The 15,665-nt window shown below is 38.9% G+C and overlaps 1 protein-coding gene across 3 annotated transcripts in view; it reads right to left on the bottom strand.

Moving 5' to 3' along the window:
• Window positions 1-252: 252 nt before the first annotated feature.
• The window catches only part of efr3a (EFR3 homolog A (S. cerevisiae)), a 33,527-nt gene continuing 18,114 nt past the window's right edge, over window positions 253-15,665 (bottom strand). For 2 of the 3 annotated variants that reach the window (XM_057333456.1, XM_057333457.1), the window contains exons 9-24: window positions 14,943-15,021; window positions 14,711-14,846; window positions 13,159-13,326; window positions 12,934-13,048; window positions 11,701-11,752; window positions 11,039-11,211; window positions 10,871-10,946; window positions 10,616-10,777; window positions 10,364-10,495; window positions 10,217-10,284; window positions 9,833-9,960; window positions 7,205-7,290; window positions 7,076-7,124; window positions 6,858-6,961; window positions 2,929-2,978; window positions 253-2,808 (exon numbers count right to left, since the gene is read on the bottom strand). In XM_057333456.1, the coding sequence (XP_057189439.1) occupies window positions 2,703-2,808; window positions 2,929-2,978; window positions 6,858-6,961; window positions 7,076-7,124; window positions 7,205-7,290; window positions 9,833-9,960; window positions 10,217-10,284; window positions 10,364-10,495; window positions 10,616-10,777; window positions 10,871-10,946; window positions 11,039-11,211; window positions 11,701-11,752; window positions 12,934-13,048; window positions 13,159-13,326; window positions 14,711-14,846; window positions 14,943-15,021 (1,684 nt within the window). In that variant the 3' untranslated portion in view covers window positions 253-2,702. The remainder of the gene's footprint in view (window positions 2,809-2,928; window positions 2,979-6,857; window positions 6,962-7,075; window positions 7,125-7,204; window positions 7,291-9,832; window positions 9,961-10,216; window positions 10,285-10,363; window positions 10,496-10,615; window positions 10,778-10,870; window positions 10,947-11,038; window positions 11,212-11,700; window positions 11,753-12,933; window positions 13,049-13,158; window positions 13,327-14,710; window positions 14,847-14,942; window positions 15,022-15,665) is intronic. The other variant, XM_057333458.1, reaches the window with a different exon arrangement.

The raw sequence follows: 15,665 nt of genomic DNA, 5'->3' as shown, positions 1-15,665 counted from the left end.
TAACCAAATCAAATGTTAAACTAATATCTTCAAGATTTATTTATATATTTTAGATTTAAAAATAAATAAAAATGAAACCGAAGTGCTTCTGGACCACTGTGTACATCTTGCAAAGTGGTCTATACATATTTACTATACTACATTTTTTGCATTACAGTAGTGTTTCTCAATTCCAGTTCCACTAAGACCCTAAAAAAATTAGGAATGAAGTCATAAAAAATGTCCACTACCTACAAAAAGCAGAGACAGAGAACATTTTAATACAAACTCTTTATTTAAGTCTTCATTACCTCGTACATAAAATCTCATTGCACATTAACATGGCAGAACCTGGATGTGGCTAAATAACACCTAGAAGATTTCATATGAACTCTTATAATCGCAACACTTCAGTGGTTTGTATTGCACATGACGTTACACATTCAAAATCTAACATGATGCATGTTGTCATATCAGAACCACATTCACACGTAGACATACTATCCCATAACAACACATAACCCCTAAACTGAAACGCTAACTCATTCCTTGTTTCTCTAAGAATTAACTAAGAAAAAAAACAGTCAAGTTATAAATAAAACAAACCCAACGATATTTGTTTCAGACAAACGCCACTGTACCGTAAAACTAAACTGCAGATGAAAAATATTGTGAATTACTCTAAAGTGAAATAAGCAGTTACAGTATGAATGATTTCCCTTTATTTGTAAAATTTTAACAAAACACAAGCATGCAGAAAAGTATGACGTCCCGTTCGAAACGCACAACACACACAGTAATCTCTACAAGTGCATTAGAGATGTGTCTAAAATGTCTCACATTATAAAACACATTTATTTCATCTATTTTATGTTACACCAAAAATATATTGCATGGATCTACATTAGTTGCGATTTCTATTTCTACAGACATTATATGCCTGATTTCATCACAGCATTGAAAATAGTTTTTTACACTTATTGTCGTAAAGCAACCTCTAGCTAAATGCAGCAACTTACTTAAAGAAATACACAAACACCAAATGTCCATTACCGGCTGTATCTTGACCACCAACATTTCTCTCTGTAAACCATCCTGTCAAGATCCTTGAGATGCTCTCCATCCCTTAATTGATAACAGACTAAATGCCTCATCAAGGCATAAAAAACTCTGTCTTGCTTTTATCCATTTAAATTTGATGAAAATCGGAGGAAAAACCCACTGAGCATCTTTGACCTCTAGGTTTGTTTTTTTAATAAGTACAGTAATAGCCATTTTTACCTTCTGTGCATACAAATCCCATAAACAGCCAAACCACTGAAACATTTCCCATCATTTCAAAGCCAGAAACCCCTAAATATCCAGCACCTGCAGAAAACACCTGTCTGCTCAACTTGCACTCCTGTCCACATAGCAAGTACATTCACAAAAACAAAGCCAAGCCAGTCATACTACAGCAAACGTTCTGAACCTCTTTAAGACCAAAAGCACCTCAGATTCACCCAAAAAAGTCTTAAAATCGCACACACATTTCTACCGGAAAAACAGAAATTGTTCACTTGTCTTACCACAGGAAGCTCAGATCAAAGTAAAACATCTCCAGCAATGTATTTCAGCTAACAGTCACAAAGTTTTTTTTGTCCTTTAGTAGATTAATATGATCTACAGTACTAAACAAAAATAGCATTACAATGCCCTGACTGATGAATGCAGATCACTTTAAGAATTGTATTATCTCCAAACTTTTCTAATCTCATTCTGCTTGCAACTGGTCTAGTAAATCTTGCCAATACAAAGAGAAAATACTGTAGTATTCTCACCACAGAATATACTTTTCAATTGGCAGCAGTGTCTAGGTATAAAGAAGGGTGTGGGCGGAGCTCTTTGGTAATGAAAAGCAGATGTTTTGGTTCTTCTACACAGTGAAGGCAAAATGCAGAGTAGTGATACCCTCAAAACTAAATGAATTCCCCATCGACATCAACAACATCGAAGTTAAAGGCTAATCGTACATTAATAAAGGCTTAAACTCACATTAACTTACTGTGGAAAATAATTAAGCCATGCAAAGTGAACACAAGTAACTGTTATTTCATCTAAAAGTATATATATTTCTAATCATCAAAAATAGCCTATACTATACTGTACAGATATTTCTATATAAGAGAGGCGTAAGCAAGCAGAAGTCTTTAACTTGTTAAAATCTCTCTGCTGATGATGGCTTAATGTGCAAAAGAGAACGCGAGAGAATGAAAACGTGTATTTAAACTAATCGCAGCATTTAAGGTGCACTCATTTTCAAAATGATTCATGAGTCAACATATCAAAGAGCTGAAGGATCGAGTTTTCAAATGACTCATTCGGAGCGGCCCTCTATTATCAAACCCATACATTAAATTCACATTACATTATAGAGCTGGTGCAAGATTGGATAGCTGGTTGTAAACTCTGCGTGCAAAATGCAAAGGTGAAGTGCCTGTTCAGTCCAGTTCCCTTTTTTCACCTGGACGTGTGAAGGTGTCTCATTATGGATTTACGAGATGTTTATGTTTAGTAGGTGAAATCAACGGAAGACTGACATTAAAGGTCAAAAGTGAAAGTGAGTGATTTGGGTGAGTGGAAGGTCACAGAATCAAGTATGCGGTCATGTGAGGTGTCAAAGGGACAGATGTCATATAAAAGTGTAGAGTTTGTGTGATACAGTAAAGGTGAGAGGTCACGGTTCAGTACACGCAAAGGTCAGGAAACTTCATTTCGTAGACTGGCACAGACTGGTACTGGGCGTGGCCCGATGTCACGGTTACATTGCCCGACGGGCTCGGAGGCGGGCTGAACAAAAATGAACAGAAACACCAATCAAATAAAAGCTCTTAACAATATTTTATCTGAAGAAAGTAATGGAAAATAACTTGTTATTGATAAAGTAGTGAGTAAGCAATGTGAACTTACCGAATAGTGAGTTCAAATATCTGAGCCAAGCGATCATGCAGCATGTTGGCCTAAGAAACAAAATGCAACACATTAGAAAACATTCAAAACATTTATAGGCGGTTTCATTGGACACACACACCTGGCCGAGGTTAACTTCCTGTCTGTTTGTTGATCGGTCTGGCTAGTGGCTGATAATATAAATATTTACATTTTATTTTTATTCATACGTTATTGTACAAACCCGATTCCAAAAAAGTTGGGACACTGTACAAATTGTGAATAAAAAAGGAATGCAATAATTTACGAATCTCATAAACTTATATTTTATTCACAATAGAATATAGATAACATATCAAATGTTGAAAGTGAGACATTTTGAAATGTCATGCCAAATATTGGCTCATTTTGGATTTCATGAGAGCTACACATTCCAAAAAAGTTGGGACAGGTAGCAATAAGAGGCCGGAAAAGTTAAATGTACATATAAGGAACAGCTGGAGGACCAATTTGCAACTTATTAGGTCAATTGGCAACATGATTGGGTATAAAAAGAGCCTCTCAGAGTGGCAGTGTCTCTCAGAAGTCAAGATGGGCAGAGGATCACCAATTCCCCCAATGCTGCGGCGAAAAATAGTGGAGCAATATCAGAAAGGAGTTTCTCAGAGAAAAATTGCAAAGAGTTTGAAGTTATCATCATCTACAGTGCATAATATCATCCAAAGATTCAGAGAATCTGGAACAATCTCTGTGCGTAAGGGTCAAGGCCGGAAAACCATACTGGATGCCCGTGATCTTCGGGCCCTTAGACGGCACTGCATCACATACAGGAATGCTACTGTAATGGAAATCACAACATGGGCTCAGGAATACTTCCAGAAAACATTGTCGGTGAACACAATCCACCGTGCCATTCGCCGTTGCCGGCTAAAACTCTATAGGTCAAAAAAGAAGCCATATCTAAACATGATCCAGAAGCGCAGGCGTTTTCTCTGGGCCAAGGCTCATTTAAAATGGACTGTGGCAAAGTGGAAAACTGTTCTGTGGTCAGACGAATCAAAATTTGAAGTTCTTTTTGGAAAACTGGGACGCCATGTCATCCGGACTAAAGAGGACAAGGACAACCCAAGTTGTTATCAGCGCTCAGTTCAGAAGCCTGCATCTCTGATGGTATGGGGTTGCATGAGTGCGTGTGGCATGGGCAGCTTACACATCTGGAAAGGCACCATCAATGCTGAAAGGTATATCCAAGTTCTAGAACAACATATGCTCCCATCCAGACGTCGTCTCTTTCAGGGAAGACCTTGCATTTTCCAACATGACAATGCCAGACCACATACTGCATCAATTACAACATCATGGCTGCGTAGAAGAAGGATCCGGGTACTGAAATGGCCAGCCTGCAGTCCAGATCTTTCACCCATAGAAAACATTTGGCGCATCATAAAGAGGAAGATGCGACAAAGAAGACCTAAGACAGTCGAGCAACTAGAAGCCTGTATTAGACAAGAATGGGACAACATTCCTATTCCTAAACTTGAGCAACTTGTCTCCTCAGTCCCCAGACGTTTGCAGACTGTTATAAAAAGAAGAGGGGATGCCACACAGTGGTAAACATGGCCTTGTCCCAACTTTTTTGAGATGTGTTGATGCCATGAAATTTAAAATCAACTTATTTTTCCCTTAAAATGATACATTCTCTCAGTTTAAACATTTGATATGTCATCTATGTTGTATTCTGAATAAAATATTGAAATTTGAAACTTCCACATCATTGCATTCTGTTTTTATTCACAATTTGTACAGTGTCCCAACTTTTTTGGAATCGTTTGTAGTAGGCCTATATAATCAGATACAAAGTAACTAAGTAACTAACTACTTGAGTAGTTTTTTCATTGCATACTTTTTTACTTTTACTCAAGTAATTTTTAAAATAGTGACTTTTACTTTTACTTGAGTAACAATTTCTCTAGTTACTTGTACTTTAACTTGAGTAAAGATTTTGGCTACTCTACCCACCTCTGACCGGGAGAGCCAGTTCTCCTCTGGCATATTAAAATAGCACTGCTGCAACTACAGAGAGAATAATTACTGTAAACTGTGAGATTCATCGGAAATAGTTCGCCGGGCTGGTTAGTGAAAAGAGGAAAGAACTAGTGAGGATAGAACAAAAGGAGATATTTAGGTCTGTCCAATATTATTCTGGTTCTGGATGACTGTAGGTTGTGGCTGTAGTCATCATCGTGTGAATTGCCCATTATCACGAGCGTCTGGCTGGACTGGGAAGAGCATCAGGCCAGAACCGGAACTTGGACTGACGACTTCTGGTGCCCTCGGGATCCTAGGTTGTGGCTTCAGTTGCCATCAGGTGGATTTACTTATTTATTTTGCTTGTGTTCAGAAATAATCTTCAGGGACTCTATATTCTTTGCTGATGTGTCCTGGAAGTTAAGTTTGGGCCACAAAAGCGTGCATGCACAGTAACATTTGTTTTTGCTTTTAAAGCCCCCCTGATCCAGAAAATGCACTTTTAAATGTTGTTTTAATATATACGTGTGTCAGGAGTGTGTGTACAGAACCACCCTAGAATGATAAAAATCCACCCATTCATTTTTTTGAAATCCCCAATAAACCTTAACTGTCCTCTTGAACGAGCTGTTGGCATTGTCACACTGTCTTGTACACTGTCTGGACTACTTACAGTGAGCTACAAGAATGTTTTGTAAACAAACAAGGTGTTCTGTTGTTGGATGCAAGACTGAACATACAGTAAGTCTTCATTTAACGTTACTCCAGACATCGAGCCTCTGAAGACGCTGTGGATTAGTTTCATTTCTCAACGGAATGTTCAGAAGACATCAGGTGACCCAGCTAACAATTTTTGGTTCCCAGAACGTTCCCGTAACGTTAGTTTTTGGTTCCCAGAACGTTATTTTCTAAGGTTAGTTTTTTGGTTCTCCAGGAAAGTTTTCTTTACGGAAATGGAACGTTATTTTCTGGTTGCAAAAAATAACCAATAAATAACCATCAGGGAACGTTATTTTCTGGTTATTTAAAAAAAAAACAGCCTGCAACGTTCTGGGAACGTTATAACTGAAAAGAACATTCTTAGAACGTTATATTTTGGTTCCCAAAAAAATGACAAAGCAAAGGGAACCAAAAACTAACGTTAGGGGAACGTTCTGTGTTTGCTGGGAAGTCACTTTACACCGGGATGCTTCACAAACGAATGTTAGTAAAATGCTGGATTCATAATGGGTCATGTTTTCAGTTTTTAAACATATAATGCGTTTGTCCCGTGTATTGTCACGTATAAAAACAATGTGCACGTTGTAAAGACATGACGCGTTTGTGCATTCACTCATAGAGAGCATGTTTTCAGTTTTTATAGATATGATGCGTTTATCATGTGAACGTTCACTTATTAGAGCAATGTGCCGGATTTAAAGACGTAACGCGTTTGTGCATTCACTCAGAAAACAGCGTCCCAAGTTTTTAAACAAATAACACGTTTGTCTTATATACTCTCACTTATACAAAACAATGTGTTTGGTTTTTAAAGATGAGACAGTGTTTCTCATTCGCTTAGTGACCATTCTGTTTTGTTGTTGGAAGCACCGGCTCACACAGCCCTGCGCTTTCTGCTGGAAAGGGGGCGGAGACCAGCAGCTCATTTGCATTTAAAGAGACGCACACCAAAACAGCCTGTTTTTCCTAACAGGCAAAAATGGACATGTAGGGCACAGTATAATACAAGATCTGTGATGTCTTTTGAGCTGAAACTTCACAGACACATTCTCTGGACTCCTAAGATTTATATTACATGTTGTAAAAGGGCTACATTTGGGATCTGAAATTTAAAAATCTATTGATCTGCATGCTTTTGTCAACATAATGGCACATGAATAACCAATGACACAACACACGGGTTAACATAACACACACGATACCTTGGACTCGCAGTGGGCCGCTATCTCTTCAAACGGAGCTTTCTGGAACTTCTCCATCACCTGTCGTCTCCTCTCTCTCTCCTGTTCCTCTAGACCGGTGGTGTCTGAAAAAGATGGAAAAATATCTCGCTAACGCACATGCAGAAATTTGCAGAAAAATATCTCGCTAACGCACATGCAGAAATATGCACACAGAGTACAAGCCAATCCACACATACCGATGGCCTTCTTCAGGGTCTCAAATGTAATTTCCTCTGCTAGATGAGACTGTGGGATAAACACAAACATTAAAAAAACGTATTTATCATACTAAACAATTCAGGCATGAGCAGGTGTATAATGCATACCTCATCAGGTAAGCTGTTGGAAAGAATGTCAACTTGGAGGGAAATGGTGTCCACGAAACTCTTCCTTCGAGGCAGCCGGTCTTCATCTGTGGGTCAGAAGACAGCGGTATAAATATACGATGCTCTGCACACTCATATATTTCAGATCATTCAGGGAAACGGCGTAGAATTGAGCAGAGCGATATCCATTCATTCGGCCTTGGTGAAACACATAACCTTGGTAAAATGTTCATGTTTAATGAATGTCAGGTTTGGCAAAAGAAGAGCGAAAGCAGGGCAAATAATCAAACAGAAGGAATGCAGGTCACAGAAACAAGGGCAGAAATCACAAAAACAAGTTTTGAAAAGAAAAAAGCAAGTGTTTTAGGATTAGGAGAGCTGATGTCGTTTAAAAGTGATGTAAACTAACTCAGCAGTTACATCAATACATACAATTATATTTAACTATATTTATATCATTTTTATATATGATTACTATTTACTTTTTTTAATTACTTTCAAAAAAATAATTTTAATTCTGTTTAACCTGATCAAAAATGCTACATCAGCACTCTCCCTAAAACCCAAACTACTACCAGAACCTTTAACCTACCGGTTCCACAGTCCAGACGACAGCAGAGTACGAAACACCAAACCAGTTAAACAAAGCTAATTTATAACAGTACAACATATATTTACTCTTCAGTCCACTGCTGAGAGTCATTCAACACAATTAAGACCTACAAGAATCTGTCACGGCAGCTACAGAGAGGAAGAAGTCTACATCTGTAGTCATAGTAACAGGTGGAGTTCTGATGGAGCTCTGCTGGGGAGAAGCTAACTACATATTATTACTATTCACTGAACTTACTAAACACACGCACAGACTGGTGACCTCACTAACTGGATAATTGTACCTCTGGACGTTTGTTTGCATCTGTTCAGAATCTTTCCTACCGTGTACAGAACTACAGTGCAGACACAGAGAAACACAGACATGGCAAGGCTGAGCAAAAAGACCGGATGAATTCACATGTGATTGAGGAAGATGTTCAGTTCAGAAGTTAAAAAGTAAAACAATTATTTAAGAGGATTAAATTTGAGCATTACTGTTGCAAGGATATTAGGGGTTATTTTTAGCAGCTGGAAAATAAAAGTAGGGGCGGGACTTTCATTTGGAAACATTTATTAAAGCAGCAATCCGTAACTTTTTTTGTGAAAAATAAACAGGTAACACTTCACAATAAGGTTGTATTTGTTAATATTAGTTAATGCATTAGCTAATGCAAACTAACACTGAACTGAAGTCTTATGGCCCGTCCACACCGGAACGATAATCTTGCACGTTTATGTTTAATGCCTCGTGACTAAATGAAGTGTGCCAATGTGAGTGTCCACACCGACGTGGAAAACGGCAGGCATACAAGCGTCATTCTTTTTTAAACACTCGTTTTTTTGGGTTTGACGCACCGCGTTAAAAACTGGCCTTCCAATGAGATTGGAAATTTTGTTCATGTGCCTGGAGCTGCTGAAGTTACATTAAAACATGACTTGGTGGTGCTCAAGCACAAAACGGTCTTGCTGAGCACACATTGACGAAGAGGAAGCAAGATGAATTCGTCTTCTGTGTGACAAGAGAGTGTCAGAACGCATAAAGTTGCGCAGCGCCACCTTGTGTACCGGGGTGTTTCTGTTTTTCATTAAGCGCCATCTATGTCAGGGAGTGAATTTGCACGTTCCCTCGGCTCATCGCCAGTGAAAATCGTTTGGGTATGAAAAACATCTCGAAAAACGCTGGCGATAAGCACGTGCGATTAACGTCCCGGTCTGTACGTACCTTAAGTTTGTGTTAATTTTTGCATTTACTAATACATTTTTAAAATCAAAAGGTTTATCTGTTAACATTAGGAAATGTACATTGAACTAACATCAAAAATTGTATTGGCATTAAAGGAGTAGTTCATTTTCAAAATAAATGTTCATGATAATTTAATCACCCCCATGTCATCCAAGATGTTAATGTATATGTGTCTTTAGTCGAAAAGAAATGAAGGTTTTTGATGAAAACATTCCAGGATTTTTCTCCATATAGTGGACTTCAATGGACTCCAAAAGGTTGAAGGTCAAAATTACAGTTTCAGTCCAGCTTCAAAGGGCTTTAAACGATACCAGAAGATGAATAGCGAAACGATCAGTCATTTTCTAAAAAAAATTAAATGTATATGCTTTATAAACACAAACGCTCGCTTTGCTCTGTTCTGCGATGTGCGTTCATGACTTCACGTACTAAGTAATTACGTTGAAAAGGTCACGCTTGACGTAGGCGGAAGTACCGAGTCAGTGTTTACAATTTGAAAGTGATTAATAAAAAAAATTAATAAAAGCTGAGAAACCATTATTGTTCATTGCTAGTTCATGTTAACTAATGCATTCACTAATGTAACCCTGATTTGAAATGGTAATTTTAGAAAAATTATTTAAGTTGAACCGATGGGTATGATTTCATGGGAAATATTAGTCTGACCTATTTTGTAACAGTTACCGACTGCAGCTTAAAGAAAGCCCAAAACCTCTGATGTGAAGATTCAGAATTGGAGTAATAATTCTTGAATGTTTATTTCTGTGCAGTACAGAATACCGTGTGTTTACCTGTAACCTGTGGAATGTAAGGTATCGCCAGCCTCTCTACGTTATATCCAGGTAAAGACAAAGCCTCAGCCAGATCAGCCGTCTGAAAATACAGACCGGTATCGTCGCGATCCAGAGAGTCTGGGAGCCTGATCAATACACACAGTCACATAAACACACATTTACCTAGCTGTTTAAATGGTGTTATACCATAGATTTTTCATTTATTTATAAGAAAATACCACAGACTAATCGTACTATAAGCCTAAAAGAAAACATCTTCAAATCAGTTTTTTCCTTTTTTTAATAAAACATTTTGTCATTGACATGCCTGAATTTCCTCCAAGGTTTTATTTATTACATTTAACGTAGTTAACTGTCAAGTACTTGCACAGAAATACTCACACACACTTTTCTCTGAACACGTGTTCAGGCAGCAGGTATGGAGCTTCTAGATTCCTCAGCTCAATCACCTGACAGGAAGTGGAAGGGTTATATACTGTATATTTGTGTGTGTGTGTGTGTGTGTGTGTGTTTAGTCTGTGTGTTTACCTTACTGACGTGTTGGCAGAAAGAAGGATTTGCAATCATCTGACTGAGAAAGTTGAGATAGGCGGCAACCAACGCCATCATGCCACAGCGAATAAACATGGGCGTGTTCTCCTCATTGGTCAGGGCCATGTCCTTTAACCAATCAGAACACAGAGATTATGAATCAGAACTCTGCTTGACTAAGGAAGTTTCACACTAGATTAAATTATTTGGTGTGACTTTGGTATCGAGTACCAGGGCCAATAAACACACCTGCAAGGCGAGAGACAGGCGCATGAGGTCTATCACCACCTCCTCATTGGCCAGTTCAATAGTGATCAGAGCCAGAGCGGTAAAGAGGAGCTCAAAGTTCTTCTGCACATTGTCTTCCTCCTTACATCCCAGATAGATGTGTCTGTATAACTGCTGCCCATGCTGTAGAGAGAGAGAGAGAGAGAGAGAACAAAAGTCCGAGACTGAGGTTCTACATAAGTGTATTTGTGCTGTCGGCGATCATGTGACATGTACCTTTTTCATGAAACCCACATCCTGTCTGGACATTTTTTCTCTCTTGATCTTCAGAGCAGCTACATTGGGGATAATCCTACACACACACACGGTTCAATACACATTTACTCAAAGACAAAATTTCTACTTGATCACATACAAGTATGTTAAGCGTTTGAATATCTATACCGTATCCCCCGGAGTTTGGCTCTGTTGTCATGGCGATCAATGATGTTGTGCAGGATCTCGAGGACGAGCTGACGAAGCTCACTGTCTTCCATCAGACAAATGGAGCACAACGGTTCCAGAAACGCAGCGGGTAAACCAGCACACATCGTCTTACACTTAAACCCCGATGTGACCTACACACACGCAAAACCCATCAAATATCAACTTTACTGTCGTAATCCACACGTCAAGAGATAGTAAAGTGTGTTAGACATCAGTCTAGGATGGGAGCAGCAGGGGAAGACAGTAAGCAGAAGCTGTTGACATCGAAAATAACCGTCTAATGTCTCAACCTGCGGCCCTCTTCCTGCCTGTTGCTGGGCAACGAGGCCGGAAAAGTTGCCCTGTCTAAAACCGGCCGTGAACCACACAGAATTTTAGGAGGCATAATTGGACATTCACAAAGGACATAAAAAGCCACAGGCGGAAGTAAACTGGTGTTATGATCTGTGTGGTCCCTCCAGGAGTGCGAGCGTGTGAATGGGTTCTACACACGCCCAGAATGCATGTAAGCCTGATATCTCACCAGTCGTGACCTTAGACTTGATGCGGTACATGACAAAAGCTTAAGTGTGCTTTCTACAACACACCCGCTCATAGAGGGATAAAGAAAAGAGCTTTACCATAATGAGAGAACTGAGGAGCATCATCTGGATTCTCTTGGTGCCCTGATGCCTGAAAGAGGAGAATTTAAACACTGCATCAGTATCATTATCATCTTATTGACATTTTTACATTAAAAAAAACCCTCTTTATCCGAAATCACAAACCATTGATTCCTAACCAAGCGCAAGTGATTCTGGGACGTACTTGGAAAGATTTACTATTAACTATTTATTTGACTAAAATTAAAAGAAATGATCAGAATGATGACTTGACAATGTGTAAACCATTTAAATTGGTTTGGATTATATGATAATGCTAAATGATACATTATGATATTTATAGGTATAGGCAACACATTTCAGGTGTTTATGAAGGTCTGCTCGATCTTAAAGGGATAGTTCACCGAAAAATGAAAATTCTTTCATATACTGTACTTATCCCACAAGTAGTTCCAAATCTGCAGAACACAAAAGAAGATATTTTGAAGAACGTTGGTCACTAAACAACACTGAACCCCATTGACTTCCATTGTGTGGACATTTCACAAAATATCTTCTTTTGAGTTCCACAGATAAGAGTCATACACACGTTTTGAACGACATGAAAGTGATTCGGTGATGATAGAATTTTTTATTTTTGTGTGAGCTATCCATTTAACTGGTGTAAATGTAAAAGTCTGTAAAACAATTATGGTTGGGAAACAATGGAAGATTGGCATTATAGTGCGTTACAAATAGTTTAAGAAAAAAAACGCTATGTCAAAAAGAAATTGTGTGATGTGATAGCATGTCCAAATTAGCCAAACTACTGTAGCTTCATTCATACTCAACCCTTTGTACTTATTAAGCATTTCCAGTTCAATACTTTTTCATACTTACAAGTATGCAAACTGCAAATCAAACAAAGAAACCCATCACACACACATTTTAAATATTTACGTCCTTCTCTCAATGCAAAGCCAAAAAAAAAGAGCATAAACCGTAAAAACATGCACACAACAAGCAATTTCCATGTTGAATACATGCTAATATAAATAACTGAATACAGGAATCACCAACAGGGGGTCTTGCAGCTGTACCGCAGGGGTTCTGACAATTATTGTTTGAACTAAAAAAGAATACTGTATGCATTAAACAAAAACACAAAATAAAAGGTCAAATGTAGTGCTAGCAACCAGGATCATGGGTTCGATCCATCAAGAAAACGAACTACTTAAACGTCTAAACGTGAGTCCGCTATAATAGTCGTACCCAATCTTGACGGTGTCCAGCGTGTGGCAGGGCGTGCCATAAACAGGAACCTTTCCCATGACGAACATCATGACTTCCGCTCTCTGATAATCAGGAAGATTCCCTCCAAAGAAACCTAGACACACATATAAATCAATGATATTAAGCATTCCCAGTTAAATACAGCATCTGAACATCACAGCGGCTCAGATTTCACAGGTGAAGATAAGATGAGAGTTCCCTCACCGATGGTTTGTATTATGGCGTTCTGAACGATCCGTTCCTCGCTCTCTTTAGTACGGGTGGAGGACAGACTGCTCGCCGAGTTCCTGCGGGAACTGTCGCCTAGTTCGAAATCCACACTCATACGCAGATGTTTTAGTAGGGTGTTGAACACCTCTAGGACTGTGGGACCTGAATGCAAATAAATATTACAGAAGAAGCCACACAAAGACGCAACAAACTCAGACCGATGTTTGTGTTAAAAAGCAGCTTCTGGTTTATGTTCATAACACCGTGTCCTAACCAGGCACAATGCGCGACAAAACAAAATGCTATTTCTATATTAATGATGCTTTAGGTCTTTTTGTGAACCACTTGGCTTGTATTTCTGTTTGTATAGCCCCACCCACGGAAGTTAAGTAAATAAAAGATATTACAAACCAAATTCAATAATCTGCTCGTCACTTTGTTCTTGGTTAGAACACGGTGCAACACCTTGCAGCACTATTTGATATCACTAACCACATTTAAAAATGTGACTCATTTCCTACATGTATAACAGACAATGTGACTCAGAGTAGATGCAGGAACTACAGATCACAGCTAGGGGGCGCTGTAGTTATTCTACACAGCAAACCAAACAAAACCTCCAGCCGCTCATCAAATTCACAACCTTGACTAATCAATACTCGGTCAATACTGCATAACAGGACCTTAAATAGAGGATTATTTCACCCTACACAGACTTAGAGAGCGGCTGAAGACTCTAAATGGGGGAGAACCCTGTTTGTTAACGTACCCAACCATAGATTGGGTGGCGTAAAGACGGGGCTGAGAAATGTGTAAGCATTGTTTTCATTGGGGGCAATATGACCTGTGAGAGAAAACAGGTTTTATAGATAAAAATTGGGGAAGATGCAGAAAGAAAATAGAGAATTGAAGGGGGCGTAGGAGGGAGAAAATGGAAGACAAATAAAAGGAAAAATTTGCAGTAAATGCAAATGGTTTGTTATTTTTAGAATCTGTTCTTACTTGGAGTGATTTACACACATACAAGGAAACAGAATGACAAAACAAATGAACACATAATGAGAAAGAGGAGAAAAAACAACAGGACAGGATGAGTCATTAACAAACGTTTAAAGGGACAGTTCATACAAATCTGTATACATTTCTTTGTTCTGATGAACACAGAGAAAGATTTTTGGAAGAATGCTTGTAACCAAACAGTTCTTGGCCACCGTTGACTACCATAGTAGAAAAAATGACCAGGGGAAGTCAAAAGTGCCCCAAAACTGCTTTCCTAAATTCTTCAAAATATCATATTTTGTGTTCAACAGAACAAAGACATCCATGGTAGTGGTTACAAGCATTCTTCCAAATAACTTTCTTCTGTGTTTTCAACAGAACAAAATTTTATACAGACTTGGAACAACTTGACGGTGAGTAAATGATGACAGAATTTCCATTTTTGGGTGAACTGTTCCTTTAATGCTTAGGGATGGAGATTGTTTTAAACACCTAACTCCCAAGTATTAGCATCAAAAATAGTAATTCTTGCATTAGATACTCTTACCGATGGAGCCCTTGGCTGCTATGGCAACCGTCTCCAGCAGCACCTGAACGATACCTGCCCTCACACGTGGTGTGTTCTTACTGTGGGTGTCAAGGTGAGACAACACTTGCTGGATCACGTGGTGAGAATGCTGGGCCTGAAACACACAAGAACACACACGTCTCATAACACATTCTGCAGAAGTGTACATCCAGCCACAGAAGATTAACACAAAGTGAGAGTTGCATTTCACCTGTATTGAGTACATGATAATTCTGAAACAAGAAACTGCAAAATCGTTCGGGTCCCACAGACGATGGTTGTCTAAATGCCTGTAGGGGAATGACACAGTTTATCAAAACCACTTAGGATGAACAAAATAATGTTTCATTCCAACAATAGATTTTACAATAATATATATATGACATACTTTTTTAAGATAGGATTTAGGTCCCTTCTTTAGTTTCAGCTTTATCGTCCTTGTGGTGAAACGTTATTTTGCTTTAGTCAATTTAGTTAATTCATGTACAAGTTTACTACCTAGGATTAGGTGTTTTGAAGAAAAAAAAGTAACCAATAAATAAGCTACACTTACACAAGACAGCTTCCATCAATAAGCTGTCTGCTCAGGTGTGAGGCAACATTCACAGTCAGTGATTTTATAACCGGAGGAGTCAATGCAATGTTGGGTGTAGCGGCCCCGCTCAACAGCAGCGCAAGAGCATTCCTGCGCTGCGACACAAATCCTCCTCTCCGCACCTTCATCTCTCCTCTTTTCCGCAGCTCTAAACCTCTACGTCATCATCGTCTCCCTTCCTGCTGTCGCCATGGTAACGTCAATCTGATCTCACCCCCATCCGATCCGAGCTATTTTTAGAACGTCTGAAATGCCCCACAACCCAAAAAAAACCCTCTCTCTCCCCGTCTGTCTCCACCAACACCAGCCTTATGTTTTATCAGTGGTACAGCTATTTGC

This window comes from Triplophysa rosa, linkage group LG5, assembly GCF_024868665.1.
Source record: "Triplophysa rosa linkage group LG5, Trosa_1v2, whole genome shotgun sequence".
Taxonomy (NCBI): domain Eukaryota; kingdom Metazoa; phylum Chordata; class Actinopteri; order Cypriniformes; family Nemacheilidae; genus Triplophysa; species Triplophysa rosa.
The sequence above is the reverse complement of the archived record's forward strand: the minus strand, read 5'-3'. Positions and strand labels throughout refer to the sequence as shown.